The sequence below is a fragment of the Salvelinus fontinalis genome, chromosome 2 (genome assembly GCF_029448725.1).
Source record: "Salvelinus fontinalis isolate EN_2023a chromosome 2, ASM2944872v1, whole genome shotgun sequence".
Lineage (NCBI taxonomy): Eukaryota > Metazoa > Chordata > Actinopteri > Salmoniformes > Salmonidae > Salvelinus > Salvelinus fontinalis.
This window is the reverse complement of record NC_074666.1, coordinates 62095056-62113633: the sequence shown is the minus strand read 5'-3', so window position 1 is coordinate 62113633 and position 18578 is coordinate 62095056. Positions and strand designations below refer to the sequence as shown.

General features: G+C 40.3%; 1 protein-coding gene across 1 annotated transcript in view; it reads left to right on the top strand.

Moving 5' to 3' along the window:
- Positions 1-2653: 2653 nt before the first annotated feature.
- LOC129822778 (glutaredoxin domain-containing cysteine-rich protein 1-like) overlaps positions 2654-18578 on the top strand; it is a 39947-nt gene continuing 24022 nt past the window's right edge. Inside the window, exons 1-2 of the mRNA XM_055881184.1 lie at positions 2654-3234; positions 8721-8728. Coding sequence (XP_055737159.1) covers positions 2823-3234; positions 8721-8728 — 420 coding nt within the window. The 5' untranslated portion in view covers positions 2654-2822. The remainder of the gene's footprint in view (positions 3235-8720; positions 8729-18578) is intronic.

Here is an 18578-nt window from a genome sequence, read left to right as displayed (position 1 = left end):
TTTCTTGGTTAGGGGCTATAAATATCTTAGTTTAGCCGAATTGGTGATAGCTACTGGTGTTGGTGGACAAATAAAAGATGGTGGATTATGCTAATGTGTTTTTAGGTAATAGATTTACATCTTTACATATTGTGTCTTCCCTGTAAAACATTTAAAAAATCGGACATGTTGGCTGGATTCACAAGATCTGTGTCTTTCATTAGCTGTATTGGACTTTAATGTGTGAAAGTTAAATATTTAAAAAAAATAATAATAATTTAATTTCGCGGCTCTGCCTTTTCAGTGGGGGTGGGGGGGAGTGCCGCTAGCGGCACCCTAGTCCTAGACAGGTTAAGGAGTAAAGAAAGTATACTACAACATGATGCATGCTAGCCTGGGAACCAGTCTGTGCCATCGTGCCACTCCTTGCCATACCAATGTTTGGAATGACAATGAGTTGACATGATAGCACTAACAGATCTGGAACCAGGCTAGAGGCATCATGCATATATGCTGAAAATCTTTGGCATTTTAGTCTCTTCCCGATTCTTAGTATGGTTGTCTCTCACCGATATGGGAAAGGAAAAGGGTGTTCTCTTCTAGCTCCTGTTCAGTGGGTTTGAACGATTTTCTCATTGAGGGATATTCCTCCCTTGATCAGCCCCATGGAGTGAGCTGAGCCAGGCTCATAGATACAACCATCAGTCCTTGTCTCTCTGGCCCTTTGGGAGGTGATGGGTCAGCCTGACATTCCATGGCAAATGTAATTCCAGTCTGCCCTTTGGTGGACATCGTTACATTATCCTTTAGGGGATGGATCAGGTTGATTGCTGTCTAAAGGGGACTTTTGAGTGAATGCAGACTTTGACTCCTAACACCTAAAATAGAATGGAATTGATTGCAATAGAATAGAATAGAATAGAAAATACAGTGTATAGTCAAGTATAATATATATTATTGATTATAGTCTCTTTCACTTTGATACATGGCACGTGGTTTATCTCACACAAGCCCTAAATGAGGCAACACTCATTTGTTCAATATTGTCAGTATAGTTGGTTAATTAAATAACCCAAAATATTTTCTGAAACGTATTAAACTGAAATATTACAGTTATACAGTTACAATAAAATGACATTATAATTACAATGCTCATCAAACAATAGATCGAACTAAGACATAGAGGCAGTGAGACTAATCGTAGTTGTAACTGTTGCGGCTGTGTACATTCGTGAACCAACATGACATTTAGAGGGAAAGACACTCCCGTTGAATGTAGAGGGAGGGACACTTTGTGTCTAGGCTAATATTATACCATAACGGCCCATGTCAATTCAATAAAAAATTATGCAAATTGTCCATGTGATGACATTGTATCAACATGGAAGACCTATTAGGTTTGCAAAATATCATACACGTTTTTTCCCCACCCACTTTTAACCAAAATGGCTGGAAGTTTTGTTGATTTCACATCGAATTCACGTTAGTTAACAGCTCAATCAAATATTGGCTTGTTATTGAACTCACGTCTGTGCACAGTGGGTGCATGGATAATCTCAGATGCTTGCAGTAAGTTGTTGGCAACACATCCGATCTAATAGTACTCTGCCTTTGAGGCGCCAGTAGATCCTAATTTGAGCCATCGCACTTTTCCCTTTGTCTGTCTCATCTCCCCTCATCAAGACATGAGGTGGACAGCTGGGCACGGGCTGGAGGGGGCAGGGCCCAGCTTACTTTAGAGGCTAACCTGTGCCACTCAAACAGAGTGGTGTTGTTAAGGCTATAGCTGACGTGTCACATTTCCAGGGAGACACTTTATCACCTGGGACACAATAACTGGCTGAGGTGTCTCTGCAGACACGATGTGGTATTGTGTGGCCGTGACACATTATATGGTCTGGTCCACTACTGTTGTGTGAGGGGTGTTCGGCGAACACCTGTCCCTGCCACCTGCTCTACGTTGTGTGTAATAGCGGCCTTGCTTCCCCCAGAGTGCAAAGGGAGGGAAATGTAGACCAATGAGGACAAAGGATGAACGGATGTCCCCTTATGTCATTCATTCATGCTCAACAGGTGTGTTCATGCAGTAAAAACGGAATTCTGAGGAGGTACTTACTGAAAAGCACAATGCCCCGGCCTTCACACAATTCAATAGCCACAATTTTGCTTATCCAGGGTGCATATTGGAGACTTGGGACGTCTGTAAGACAATAGTTTGGAAGTTTTTCCTAAACAGACACAATATGTAATGAATGATGACCGGTTCAAATCAGATCCCTTTTGAAAATCAGTCACACAAGTCCAATGTAAAGTTTACCTTGTTCAGGGAAAAGTTACTTTGTCCAATTTTGGCAGGCTGGAGACAGGTTAGAGACCCGAAACAGTACTGCAACAGTCATAGTGTTGATGAATATCCAATTGTGACCATCAGATAAGCTACCCTATTGCTTTACTGATTCATTTTACAAAGAAAAATGAAAAAAGAATGTTGTTGTTTGATGTCCCCCATAAAAAAAGGCATGTTTTGCTCAAAGCTGTTTTGTCAAAGCTTCTAAGAAAACGGTGCAAAGTGTGATGAATTATTCAGCAGGGGCTATCGGTTTACTTTAGGTCGATTTCTCTGTTACCATGGTAGAAATGCATGCATTACTTACTGGTCCTGTAACTCCAAGAGTGAGGCAGTCTTTTTTAGACCTCTTCAAACTCTGAGGATTACTCTCTAGTAATCCATGAGGAAAAAATAGTGAGTCTAGTCTAGGTGGTTATGTTAAGCTTTGATTGAAAATAAGAAGGGGACTGCAAAGCATCTTTCTGGACCATGTAATCTACTACTGGGTTTTTCAATGGAGGAGACAATGTTGACACCGCCGGGCGAAGAGAAGCCCCAGAAGCGGGTGAGGTTCCGCGTGGCTTCGGCGAACAGTGGTCGGGTGCTGAAGGAGATTTTTAAAGATAGGGGGCCATCTGACTCGTTGGATTCAGATTGTACTAGTAGTTCAGATGTGGACCGGGCCAGTACGCCTTCCACAAGTGGAGATGCTAACGGACATGGTTTTCTACATGGGTTTCTGGGCTCCGAGTTGGATGATAGCGAGAGCGAGCGGGATGATTTGCTCATGTATGCTGGGGCCTCAAAGGACAGAGCACCGATTAGCCACAAGCATGTCAACATCCTCAGCAAAAATGGGACTGTAAGGGGGGTCAAGCACAAAGTCAGTGCAGGTCAGGTCTTATTTGAAAACCTCCCTAATGCATGTGGGGTAAGTGATCTAGGTCACTTCAAGTATGATGAATATGTATTGTACATTTTCAGTGTGATCATAGTTCTCCGTTTTTACAGGTGTTTGAAGCTGGTGGACAAAAAACTAAAATTACTTTAGGTTTAGGTTGGCTTCAAACAGCTGTTAAAACAATATTTTGATGGTACAATCATTATCTACACTATTCAGTGCTTGTTTTCTCACATAAAGTGACATTTGTAGTATTTTAGGGTAGTATTTTAGCAATCCACTAGATATTCCACGAGCTAACACAGCCACAAAGTCAGAACAGCTTTCACAGTTTGACAACAGATGCAGCTGTGATCAAATTAAGATCCTACATCTAGAGCTCCAGTTGGTGGTAATGGAATGAGGCCTGTGAAAGGAGTAGATATAAAATATACAGAAAACCCTCCAATTGCTGATACCTGAGTGGTATGATGGGACTATATTCGTGGCTATATTAGTTTTGAATGGCCAATGCATGTTAAAGTGAGTTTTTCCCGCCTTTTTTTCTCCGTCAATACTAGGGCTGTGGCGGTCACGAAATTTCGTCACCCTGTGATTGTCAAGCAAATAACTGTTGGTCTCGTGGTAATTGACCGTTAAGGAACATAAACATATTTAGCATGTCCAGGCTTCCACACATACCCTACAAGCCAATGATGCAGACCTTTGGAAAATGTACACTTTAAAAAGTTGAATAAATCCATATAATGGTGTAGATCTTACAGTGAAATGCTTACTTACAGGCTCTAACCAATAGTGCAAAAAAGGTATTAGGTGAACAACAGTGAAAAGACAGTGAAAAATAACAGTAGCGAGGCTATATACAGTAGCGAGGCTATAAAAGTAGCGAGGCTACATACAGACACCGGTTAGTCGGGCCAATTGAGGTAGTATGTACATGAATGTATAGTTAAAGTAACTATGCATATATGATAAACAGAGAGTAGCAGCAGTGTAAAAAGAGGGGTTGGGGGGGGACACAATGCAAATAGTCTGGGTAGCCATTTGATTACCTGTTCAGGAGTCTTATGGCTTGGGGGTAAAAACTGTTGAGAAGCCTTTTTGTCCTAGACTTGGCACTCCGGTACCGCTTGCCATGCGGTAGTAGAGAGAAAAGTCTATGACTGGGGTGGCTGGGGTCTTTGACAATTTTTAGGGCCTTCCTCTGACACCGCCTGGTATAGAGGTCCTGGATGGCAGGCAGCTTAGCCTCAGTGATGTACTGGGCCGTACGCACTACCCTCTGTAGTGCCTTGCGGTCGGAGGCCGAGCAATTGCCGTACCAGGCAGTGATGCAACCAGTCAGGATGCTCTCGATGTTGCAGATGTAGAACCTTTTGAGGATCTGAGGACCCATGCCAAATCTTTTTAGTTTCCTGAGGGGGAATAGGCTTTGTCGTGCCCTCTTCACGACTGTCTTGGTGTGTTTGGACCATTCTAGTTTGTTGAAGATGTGGACACCAAGGAACTTGAAGCTCTCAACCTGTTCCACTACAGTCCCGTAAATGAGTATGGGGCGTGCTCGGTCTTCCTTTTCCTGTAGGCCACAATCATCTCCTTAGTCTTGGTTACGTTGAGGGATAGGTTGTTGTTCTGGCACAAACCGGCCAGGTCTCTGACTTCCTCCCTATAGGCTGTCTTGTCGTTGTCGGTGATCAAGCCTACCACTGTTGGGTCGTCTGCAAACTTAATGATGGTGTTGGAGTCGTGCCTGGCCGTGCAGTCGTGGGTGAACAGGGAGTACAGGAGGGGATTGAGCACGCACCCCTGGGGGGCTCCAGTGTTGAGGATCAGCGTGGCAGATGTGTTGCTACCTACCCTAACCACCTGGGGGCGGCCCGTCAGGAAGTCCAGGATCCAGTTGCAGTGTTTAGTCCCAGGATCCTTAGCTTAGTGATGAGCTTTGAGGTGTTGAACGCTGAGCTGTAGTCAATGAATAGCATTGTCACATAGGTATTCCTTTTGTTCAGGTGGGAAGGGGCAGTGGGGAGTGCAATAGAGATTTCATCATCTGTCGATCTGTTTGGGCGGTATGCAAATTGGAGTGGGTCTAGGGTTTCTGGGATAATGGTGTTGATGGTGTTGATGTGAGCCATTACCGGCCTTTCAAAGCACTTCATGGCTACAGATGTGAGTTCTACGGGTCTGTAGTCATTTAGGCAGGTTGCCTCCGTGTTCTTGGGCACAGGGACTATGGTGGTCTGCCTGAAACATGTTGGTATTACAGACTCAATCAGGGACATGTTGAATATAACACATTAGGTTACAAAGAAAAACCTTTTTAAAAAAGGTATTTTTTTTGTACCATCATGTTTGAAATGCAAGAGAAAGGTCATAATGTATTATTCCAGCCCAGGTGCAATTTAGATTTTGGCCACTAGATGGCAGCAGTGTATGTGCAAAGTTTTAGACTGGTCCAATGAACCATTGCATTTCTGTTGAAATGTTGTATCAAGACTGCAAAAATGTGCCTAATTTGTTTATTAACTTCTCTGCGCTACGGATCCCTTTTACGGGATCATTTTCCTAAACAACCTCTGGCAGGGCGCAAAATATTACTAAAAATATTTATAATCATGCAATCACAAGTGAAATATACCAAAACACAGCTTAGCTTGTTGTTAATCCACCTATCGTGTCAGAGAAAGAAATACAAGCTTTTGTGAGTGTATCAATCAATGCTAGAACAGCTAGCCCCAAATTAGCATGGTCATGAAAGTCAGAAAAGCAATAAAATTAATCGCTTACCTTTGATAATCTTCGGATGTTTGCACTCACGAGACTCCCAGTTACACAATACATTTTATTTTTGTTCGATAAATATTACTTTTATAACAAAAAAAAATATATTTGAGTTGTGCGTTATGTTCAGAAAACTACAGCCTCGTTTCGGTCCTGAAAGCCAGAAGAAAATTCCCAAACGTATCAGATTCAAAAATATTACTAAAAATATTTATAATCATGCAATCACAAGTGAAATATACCAAAACACAGTTTAGCTTGTTGTTAATCCACCTATCGTGTCAGATTTTGAAAATATGCTTTGCAACGAAAGCAATCTAAGCTTTTGTGAGTGTATCAATCAATGCTAAAACAGTTAGCCTTGTATTAGCTTGGTTAGCTTGGTCACGAAAGTCAGAAAAGCAATAAAATGAATCACTTACCTTTGATAATCTTCGGATGTTTGCACTCACGAGACTCCCAGTTACACAACAAATGTTATTTTTGTTCGAAAAATATTACTTTTATAACAAAAAAACGCCATTTGGGTTGCGCGTTATGTTCAGAAAACCAAAGCCTCGTTCCGTTCGACGAAAATTCCAAAAAGTATCCGTAATGGTCGTGGAAACATGTCAAATGTTTTTAATAATCAATCCTCAGGTTGTTTTTAACAAACATAATCAATAATATTTCAACCGGACCGTAACCTACTCAATAAGAGAGAAAAAGGAAATGGCGCGCAACTCTCGCGCGCAGGAACTATTCTGAGGACACCTGACTACATTTGAAAAATCTCGCTCATTTTTCAAAATAAAAGCCTGAAACTATGTCTAAAGCCTGGTCACAGCCTGAGGAAGCCATTGGAAAAGGAATCTGGTTGATACCCCTTTAAATGGAAGAAAGACGGGCCAGGAAACACAGATTAAAAATTTAAAAAATCACTTCCGGGTTAGATTTTCTCAGGTTTTTGCCTGCAGAATCCGTTCTTTTATACGCACAGACAATATTTTGACAGTTTTGGAAACTTTGGAGTGTTTTCTATCCTAATCTGTAAATTATATGCATATTCTACGATCTGGACCTGAGAAATAGTCAGTTTACCTTGGGAACGTTATTTTAAAAATTAAAACATCTGACCCCTAGCGTCAAGAGGTTAATAACTTTTCATGTTCAAAACTGTGCACTCTCCTCAAACAATAGCATGGTATTCTTTCACTGTAATAGCTACTGTAAATTGGACAGTGCAGTTAGATTAACATAAATGTAAGCTTTCTGCCAATATCTATGTCTATGTCCTGGGAAAATGTCTTGTTACTTACAACCTCATGCTAATCATATTAGCCTATGTTAGATCAACCGTTCCACCAATCCTGAAGAAGTTAAACTCATGGGTACACTAGCAATGGCTGCCAGTCTTGACTTCAATGGGAACTGCCATCTATGAATAATATGTCTATGGTTGGTTGCGGTTGACATTTTGCCTTTCGCAAATTTCCAAATACAATCGCGTGAAAAATGACCAGTTTGGAAAGCTAATTCTGTCCTTACTAAATGTGTAATGTGTAAGGTATTAACATTAAAAAATTACATAAAAAACCATTTGAATAACAAAATATTTTATCAGTCGTCTTCCATAAAATAAAATAAATATTTTTTTTTTATTTCACCTTTATTTAACCAGGTAAGCTAGTTGAAAACAAATTCTCATTTACAACAAAGTAAAATATGGAATAAACAAGCGTACAGTCAATAACACAAAAGAAAAAAAGAAAGTCTATATACAGTGTGTGCAAATGGAGGAGGTAGGCAATAAATAGGCCATAGTAGCAAAGTAATTACAATTTAGCAGATTATACCACTGACAAGTGATAAATGAGCAGATGATGATGTGCAAGTCGAGATACTGGTGTGCAAAAGAGCAGAAAAGTAAATAAAAACAATATGGGGATGAGGTGGGTAGATTGGGTCGGCTATTTACAGATGGACTATGTACAGCAGCTGCTCAGATAGCTGATGTTTAAAGTTAGTGAGGGAAATATAAGTCTCCAGCTTCAGTGATTTTTGCAATTTGTTCCAGTCACTGGCAGCAGAGAGATATACCTGCTGGAGCGCGTGCTACAGTGTTGGCTTTGGGGATGATCAGTGAGATATACCTGCTGGAGCGCGTGCTACGGGTGGGTGTTGTTATCATGACCAGTGAGATGAGATAAGGCGGAGCTTTACCTAGCATAGACCTATAGATGACCTGAAGCCAGTGGGTTTGGCGAAGAATATGTAGCGAGGGCCAGCCGACTAGAGCATACAGGTCGCAGTGGTGGGTGGTATAAGGGGCTTTAGTAACAAAACGGATGGCACTGTGATAGACTGCATCCAGTTTTCTGAGTAGAGTATTGGAAGATATTTTGTAGATTACATCGTGGAAGTCGAGGATCGGTAGGATAGTCAGTTTTACAAGGGTAAGTTTGGCGGCGTGAGTGAAGGAGGCTTTGTTGCGAAATAGAAAGCCGATTTGATGTTGGATTGGAGATGTTTAATCAGACACCTCGGTTCATTCAGCCTGTCAACACTTCTTACAAAAACAAGTTGTGATGAAGTCAATCTCTCCTCCACTTTGAGCTATGAGAGATTGACATGCATATTATTAATGTTAGCTCTCTGTTTACATTAAGAGCCAGCCGTGCTGCCCTGTTCTGAGCCAATTGTAATTTTCCTAAGTCCTTCTTTGTGTCACCTGAACACACGACGGAACAGTAGTCCAGGTGCGACAAAACCAGGGCCTGTAGGACCTGCCTTGTTGATAGTGTTGTTAAAAGGCATAGCCACACTTTATTATAGACAGACTTCTCCCCATCTTAGCTTCTGTTGTATCATTATGTTTTGACCATGACAGTTTACAATCCAGGGTTACCTAAAGCTATTTTAGTCATCTCAACATACTCAATTTCCACATTATATATTTATTTATTTATTTATTTATTTTTCCGTTATTTTACCAGGTAAGTTGACTGAGAACACGTTCTCATTTGCAGCAACAACCTGGGGAATAGTTACAGGGGAGAGGAGGGGGATGAATGAGCCAATTGTAAACTGGGGATTATTAGGTGACCATGATGGTTTGAGGGCCAGATTGGGAATTTAGCCAGGACACCGGGGTTAACACCCCTACTCTTACGATAAGTGCCATGGGATCTTTAATGACCTCAGAGAGTCAGGACACCCATTTAACGTCCCATCCGAAAGACGGCACCCTACACAGGGCAGTGTCCCCAATCACTGCCCTGGGGCATTGGGATATTTTTTTAGACCAGAGGAAAGAGTGCCTCCTACTGGCCCTCCAACACCACTTCCAGCAGCATCTGGTCTCCCATCCAGGGCCTGACCAGGACCAACCCTGCTTAGCTTCAGAAGAAAGCCAGTAGTAGTATGCAGGGTGGTATGCTGCTGGCAGTAAATCACAATATTTAGTTGAGGTTTAGGGTTTAGTGAATGATCTGTCCCAAATACAATGCTTTTAGTTTTGGAAATATTTAGGACTAACTTATTCCTTGCCACCCATTCTAAAATGAACTGAAGCTCTTTGTTAAGTGTTCAATAGACACACTGGCTTTACTTTAAGCCAGTGGAATGAATGTTAGTAAATATTGAAACAGCTGCCCTAGGGAATGACTGATTCTACCTGGATTATGTTGGAGAGGCTTCCATTAAAGAACACCCTTTGTGTTCTGTTAGACAGGTAACTCTTTATCCACCATAACGTTTTTCCAGCAGCAGACTATGATCCATAATATCAAAAGCAGCACTGAAGTATAACATAAGAGCCCCCACAATATTTTTATCATCAATTTCTCTCAGCCAATCATCAGTCATTTGTGTAAGTGCTGTGCACTGTGGAATGCCCTTCCCTATAAGCGTGCTGAAAGTCTGTTGCCAATTTGTTTTCTGTAAAATAGCATTGTATCTGGTCAAACGCTATTTTTTCCAGAAGTTTACTGAGTGTTGATAACAGGCTGTTTGGATGGCTATTTGAGCCAGTAAAGTTTTTATTATTCTTAGGTAGTGGAATTACTTTTTCGTCCCTCCAGGGCTGAGGGCAGACACATCCCAGTAGGTTTAAACTGAAGATATGGCAAATAGGAGTGGCAATATCATTCGCTATTATCCTCAGTCATTTTCCATCCAAGTTGTCAGACCCCGGTGGTTAGTCATTGTTGATAGACAACAATCATTTTTTTCACCTTTTCCGCACTCACTTTGCGGAATTCAAAAATGGCAATGCTTGTCTTTCATAATTTGGTCAGTTATACTTGGATGTGTAGTGCCAGCGTTTGTTGCTGGCATGTCATGCCTAATTTTGCTAATCTTGCCAATGAACAAATCATTAAAGTAGTTGGCAATATCAGTGAGTTTTGTGATGAATGAGCCATCTGATTCAATGGATGATGGAGCCGAGTTTGCCAAAATTTCATTTAAGGTGTTCCAAAGCTTTTAACTATCATTCTTTATATAATGTATCTTTGTTTCATTGTATAGTTTCTTATACTTTTTATTCAGTTTAGTCACATGATTTCTCAAGTTGCAGTACGTTTGCCAATCGGTTGTGCAGACAGACTTATTTGCCATTCCTTTTGCCTCATCCCTCTCAACCATACAATTTGTCAATTCCTCGTCAATCCAAGGGGATATAACAGTTTTTATAGTCATTTTCTTAATGGGTGCATGCTTATTTGTAACTGGAATAAGCAATTTCATCATCAACATAAGAATCACTAGAAAACATATTGTATGACCTCTGTAACACTATATTAAGCCCTGCCTTTGGAACTTTGTTTTCCTAGATATGGCTACTATTTTGTGATCACTACATCTGATGGATCTGGATACTGCTTTAAAGCAAATTTCTGCAGAATTAGTAAAGATCTGATTAATACATGTTGATGATTGCATTCCTGTGCTGTTTGTAGCTACTCTGGTAGGTTGACTGATAACCTGTACCAGTTTGCAAGCTCTGGTCATAATGTATTAAAAGACAATCACGACAGCTGTGATGGAAAGTTTCAGTACAACTTTATAAATGTTGACAAATAATTTGTTAGTTAGACATGGTGGGATCTTTTGTGTTGGTAAAATGAACTATGCGAGAAATGGCGGTGGAAAAGTCTTTATGCTCAAATACTGATGTAATAACCATCATTTCGAAGTAAACCGAGTCACGCGGTGATATGGGAAACCATACAGTTTATTAGGCTACAGATTAAATATCTTATGATGAACTTCACAGGATGATGAAAATGCACTGTGATCTTGATGCTCCTTTCCAATAAATATCGAGGGTGACATTGATTCTGGTGACATATTGATCGATGCTTGACTGCCATTTGACAAATAGAAATATCCATAATAATCTCATCATCAAGACTAGCCTTCTCACAGCTGTTGGCTAGAGCGCACGTGCCAAGACCAGAGTAGGCACATTTGCTATTTAGTTCAAAATGCGATGGAAACACATTGAACTTTAGATTTGTATTCAGTACATGAAAACTTAAGCAAAAAAGTATATTTGTGTGCGCTACGCCATCACGCACTGCTGTCGTAGGGGAGGGAGAGAGAGGGGAAATGAGAGACCAGTGCATATAAGATAAATGACCAGTGAGAGTTGAGATAAAGAAAGACCACACACATACACTTCCACACAAATCAAAATAAAATACAATTCTATTTGTCACATGCGGCAAATACAACCTTACCGTTAAATGCTTACTTACAAGCCCTTAACCTGTCTAGGATCAGCGTGGCGCTAGCGGCACACCCCCCCCCCCCCCACTGAAAAACCAGTGCCGCGAAATTCAAAAAAAATATTTTTTTAAAATATTTAACTTTCACACATTAAAGTCCAATACAGCTAATGAAAGACACAGATCTTATGAATCCAGTCAACATTTCCGATTTTTAAAATGTTTTACAGGGAAGACACAATATGTAAAGATGTACATCTATTACCTAAAAACACATTAGCATATTCCACCATCTTTTATTTGTCCACCAACACCAGTAGCCATCACCAATTCGGCTAAACTAAGATATTTATAGCCCCTAACCAACAAAAAAACTCATTAGATGACAGTCTGATAACATATTTATGGTATGGGATAGGTTTTGTTAGAAAAAAGTGCATATTTCAGGTATATGGCATAGTTTACAATTGCACCCACCATCACAAATGGACTAGAATAATTACAATGAGCAACGTGTTTACCTAACTACTAATCATCAAACATTTCGTAAAAATACACAGCATACACGAATCGAAAGACACAGATCCTGTGAATACAGACAATATTTCAGATTTTCTAAGTGTCTTACAGCGAAAACACAATAAATCGTTATATTAGCGTAGCACATAGCACATAGCAGCCCAGCATTGATTCTAGCCAAAGTGAGCGATAAAAGTCAACATCGCCAAAAGATATTAATTTTTTCACTAACCTTCTCAGAATTCTTCCGATGACACTCCTGTAACATCACATTACAACATGCATATACAGTTTGATCGAAAATGTTTATATTTAGCCACCAAAATCATGGTTAGACAATGTGAAATGTAGACAAGCTGGTAAAGAAAACGTCCTTGCGCCACTTAGACAGTGATCTACTCTTATACATAAATACTCATAAACGTGACTAAAAAATATAGGGTGGACAGGGATTGATAGACAATTTAATTCTTAATACAATTGCGTTATTACATTTTTTAATTTATCCTTACTTTTCAATACAGTTTGCGCCAAGCGAAGCTACGTCAAAAAACATGGCGTCCTAAGCCACTAAAATGTTTCGACAGAAACACGATTTATCATAATAAAAATGTCCTACCTTGAGCTGTTCTTCCATCAGTATCTTGGGCAAATGATCCTTTCTTGGGAGAAATCGTCTTTTGGTGGAAAGCTGTCCTCTTGCCATGTGGAAATGTCAACTACGTTCGGGATGAACTGAAAAGCGTTCCCAACTTTTCACATCGTTGCAAAAATAAATGTCCCAAAATCGCACTAAACGGATATAAATTGCTATAAAACGCTTTAAATTAACTACTTTGTGATGTTTGTAACTCCTATAACGAGTGAAAAGATGACCGGAGAAATATAACAGGCTAAACTAATGCTTGGAACAGGAGAGGGTCGGTGTCTTCCACGCGCGTTACGCAGCAAGAAAAGACTTGCTAGCTAAAGGTTTTTTTCATTTGTAGTGCCTGTGAACGAGCAATCGAGCCCGTTGGAATCGTCATCACGTAAAGGCATCCAGGGGAAGACGTAAGAAGTGTCCGTATAGTCATAGCAACGACAGTGCCCGTTTAAATGACTTCAGAAAAGTGGCCAACGTTTCTCAAATCTGACTCCATGTCAGGGAAATTGCTGTAGAATGGGCTCTGTTCCACTTAGAGACAAAATTTCAACTCCTATAGAAACTATAGACTGTTTTCTATCCAATAATAATAATAATATGCATATTGTACGATCAAGGATTTTGTGGGAAGCCGTTTAAAAAATTAGCCACATTAGCATAAATAGTCTAAACAGCGCCCCCATCCCCAACAGGTTATCCAACAATACAGTTCAAGAAAAATAGTTTAAAAAATATTTACTAAATAAACTAAAGTAAAAAAAAAAATGTTTTTTTTTTTTTAAACACAAGAAAATGACATAACAATAACGAGGCAATATACAGGGGGTACCGGTACCGAGGAAATGTGCGAGGGTACAGGTTAGTCGAGGTAATTTGTAAAGTGACTATGCATAGATAATAAACAGCAAGTAGCAGGGGGGTCGGGGGGGTTCAATGTAAATAGTCCGGGTGGCCATTTGATTAGTTGTTCAGCAGTCTTATGGCTTGGGGGTAGAAGCTGTTAAGAAGCCTTTTGGTCCTAGAATTGGAACTCAGGTAATGCTTGCTGTGTGGCAGCAGAGAGAATAGTCTATGACGGGTGACTGGAGTCTTTAACACTCTGACACCACCTGGTATATAGGTCCTGGGTGTCAGGAAGCTTGGCCCCAGTGATGTAATGGGCCATACGCACTACCATCTGTAGCGCCTTACGGTCAGTTGCCGAGTAGTTGCCATACACACCCTCCTAGTAACAGTCTGACTGCAGGTGTAGCCTACCTCTCCCCTGGACTTCCTGATGGCCTGCCCCCAGGTGGTGAGGGTAGGCAACAACACATCCGCCAAGGCAGCAGCTACACTTCCTTGGGTTCAGCAAAATTAAGGCAGTTATATACAATTTTAAAAACATTACAATACATTGCAAAACATATTTCACAACACATTAAGTGTGTGCAATCAGCCCACTAATCTACTACCACATATTTACAACACAAAATCCATGCGCACGTGTCTGTATGTTATCATGTGTGTGGGAATGCGTGTGTCTGTGCCAGTGTGTGTGTCTCTTCACAGTACCCACTGTTCCATAAGGTGTAACTCTTGATCCACAATATAGCAGGGGATGTGAAGCCACAACACATATTTTTCCAGCAGCAGATTATGATTGATAATGTAAAAGGCTGCACTTAAGTAAAACAAAACAGCTCCCACAATCTTTTCATCAATTTCTCTCAGCTGATCATCAGTCATTTGTGTAAGTACTTAGTCATTTGTGTAAGTACGTAGTCATTTGTGTGAGTACTTAGTCATTTGTGTGAGTACTTAGTCATTTGTGTAAGTACTTAGTCATTTGTGTAAGTACTTAGTCATTTGTGTAAGCACTTAGTCATTTGTGTAAGCGCTTAGTCATTTGTGTAAGCGCTTAGTCATTTGTGTAAGCACTTAGTCATTTGTGTAAGTACTTAGTCATTTGTGTAAGTACTTAGTCATTTGTGTAAGTACTTAGTCATTTGTGTAAGTACTTAGTCATTTGTGTTGGCACATAGATAAAGACAGGTTTCCAGTAGAACATCATGCTATTACAATATTGAGAAAAGGCTAAATGTAGAACAACAAAATATTCTGTACTTACTTTGATCGGGGTTGTACTGTTTTGGCAGATTACAGGTGGATATTCTTGATCTATTTCTATATATTATTTTTTTTATGTCAGATGAGGTATGGTATGACTGCCAGAAAAAATGTACACTTTGTAAATTATAGACACTTAATCATAGGACTGGATGGTTTAAAATACTTACGTTGATTAGCTAGTTAGCTAGTTATTCTGCTCATCAAAGCCTATTGTAATAGTAAGTAAACTCGGCTGTTTACAGCTAGCGTTAGTCAACTAAATAGGAGTCGTAGCTAGGTAAGACTTGAATGTCTCTCTGATTGGTAAATAACTGGCTAGGACCTAAACATGTTCACGGACAGGAAAAACTATTAACGTTATTGGTAACGTCAGCTAACAGGATAGCTTCTTTGCTCCAGCAGCTAGCTAACGATCAATGTTCAAACATTACTTAACCTAGCTAGCTATCTAGGTAATTTAGCTGATATACAATACAATTCTATTTGTCACGTGCGCCAAATACAACCTTACCGTTAAATGCTTACTTACAAGCCCTTAACCAACAATACAGTTCAAGAAAAATAGTTAAAAAAATATTTACTAAATAAACTAAAGTAGCTTGCTAGGAGGCTAGCTAGTACCTACCTCCACATATACTGTTGCTAGACACAAACAGAACGATGCATAGAATGATCTGCTGGAAAAGGCACACAAGGAAACTTTTAACCAAGGTCACGTTAGCTAGCTAACATTAACAAAGTAATTTCCCAGTGACAGTTTCAACAAACAAAGCAACAACTTTTACCTCAAATAATTATTGCCTTAGCATAATAGCTAGTTATGTAACGATTGTCTACTTCGTCCTCCTCCTCAGACGAGGAGAGGCGAGAAGGATCAGAGGACCAATGCGCAGCGTGATAGTTTTCTGACATAATGATATTGATTAAAGTAAAACGAAACACGAAAACACTATAACAGACTACAAAAACAAATAAACGATGTAGACAGACCTAACTTGAGAACTTACAAACTATGAAGAAAACACGAACAGGAACAGACTACATAGACGAACAAACAAACCGAAACAGTCCCGTGTGGTGCAACATACAGAGACACGGAAGACAACCACCCACAACAAACAATGTGAAACAACCTCCCTATATATGGTTCTCAATCAGAGGAAAACGTAAAACACCTGCCTCTGATTGAGAGCCATACAAGGTCAATTAAACCTGACACTTAACATAGAACAAACAACAGACTGTCCACCCAGCTCACGTCCTGACCCACTAAACACAACTATACAAAAGGAAAACAAGGTCAGGAACGTGACAAGTTAGCTATTTCAGTATGGACATTCAACCCTGGTACAATAATCCAATCTCTTATGACAATGCAAAAGTTATCCTTTTCGTCTTCAATGGTATTATGGCGGTCCGCAATCAAACATTAGAGGTGCCTTCTGTCTTCTGCCACACATCTATCGCAATGGCTTTAATCTTAAATTTGGCCTCACCTACATCTCCCGGTCATACTGTCTGAACTAACTTCACTTTGTATCAGGGTTCGCCAACTGGCGAATTTGAACCATGGGTGGTTATATTTGCCCCCCAAGTTTTCAGAGCAAAAAAAATTACAATAATATTTTAATCTTCATTGGACATAAAATACTATAAAAACATATGTGATTGTTTCCCAATGTAATCAATGTTCGAAATGATTATGTTTTTGTGAAATACTATCTGTTTCGGCTCCTTGCAGTCAATTTGCAGTGTACAAATGATTTATAATTATAAAATGGGTTGTTTGGATCCTGGATGCTGATACGATGAGCAGTGTTCCAAGCCGTACTGTACTGGCCGTCACAGGCACACTTTGCCTGCTAACAATTCCATCTGAATGAACAGTGCGCTTTCATAAGAATATCATCATGTTTATATTCATGTTGTTGTCAAAATCATCTCTTGTATTTTTCTCAACTATTTCCCCTTGCTCCTAGCCTAGCAATTTGGTTTGGTACAGTGGGGTTTGTACAGCAGGGTTAATATACGACCTCAGAAACGTTTCACTTTTGAATTTTGATCTCTGTACCAGACATAGAGTGGCTGGGCAACTCAAGGACATTCAGAGACTTCTGCATTGTCTTGGCTGTGTGCTTAGGTTTGTTGTCCTGTTGGAAGGTGAACATTCACCCCAGTCTGAGGTCCTAAGTGCTCTGGAGCAGGTTTTCATCAAGGATCTCTCTGTACATTGCTCTGTTCATCGTTCCCTCGATCCTGACTAGTCTCCCAGTCCCTGCCACTGAAAATATCCTCACAGTATGATGCTGCCACCACCATGCTTTACGGTAGAGATGGTGCCAGGTTTTCTCCAGACGTGACGCTTGGCATTCAGGCCAAAGAGTTCATCCTTAGTTTTATCAGACCAGAGAATCTTGTTTCTCAAGGGGGGGAATGCGAGGGAATGCAACACCCTGCTAAAACTCAACTCCACGTGAAGTGAAAGAGGTATGGGACTGTAGGTGCGAGTAAGGATGACAAGGCAGAATTTTTACCGTTTACTAGGAATTTATTCCTTCACATGGTAATATGGGGAAAAGGGGCTGGACGGAACCAAAGCAAAGAAAGTAAATATCAAAGCCCCTTCTCCTACCTTACCTGCCTACCCACTACTTACCTAACTTAGCGCTAACCAAAATAAAAGGGGTGGTCCGCCCAGGTCTTACCTAGTGTGCCTAGACAGTGAATATACTACGGGTGGCCTCTTGCCTAAGCACTCCCTAGGTGCCTTCCCCTTTCCCCCTGGGAACAAATGAAACAGAATATTAAACAATTTTACAAACACAGGACATCAAATAAGCTCTATCTGACTGAGCAACAAACTAGCACAGCACATACCAAAGCTTCTCCCAGCAACAACTAACATAGTACATACCAACTGCCTGTCTCACTATCAGCAATGATCTCTTTCTGAGAACACAACCAGCATATGATATAACCCTCTGCAATGATCCCTCTCTGCAATGATCCCTCTCAGCAAGGATCTCAGGATATACAATCAATCTCTCTCTGCATTCTCTCCTCTGAGCAACAGAACACAGGCTTATATAGCTTCAGAAGGAATCTAATTGAAGACAGGGGGCGGGGTCAGCTCTCCAATCATCAATTCGGGCCGACCAATCAGCTGCTTGGGGAGAATTTCAGGAAGCCATTTCCTTAAACACACACTCAAATATACAAACTACAGCACAGAAACTGGGGAACGTAACAGGTATTGTGTGTAGATTGATGAAGTAAAAAACATTTATTTAATCCATTTAGAATAAGATTTAGCATAACAAAATGTGGAAAAAGGGAAGGGGTCTGAATACTTTCAGAATGCACTGTAGTAGGTTCTATGGATGGTCTTAAACTGCAGTAATTTATGTCCGAGATTAAATGGACATGACTGGGCATTCTAACATATCTGTATCATTCATCATCATCAATAGTGCCCTCCCAGGTCTTCCTAACATTTTTGTTTGACATGTTTGTGTCATCGTGAAAAAACTGTATCATCCATTGATACAGTTTGGAAATCAACTTTAGAGGTTTGTCAGATTGCCTTAAAATAGTTTCTAT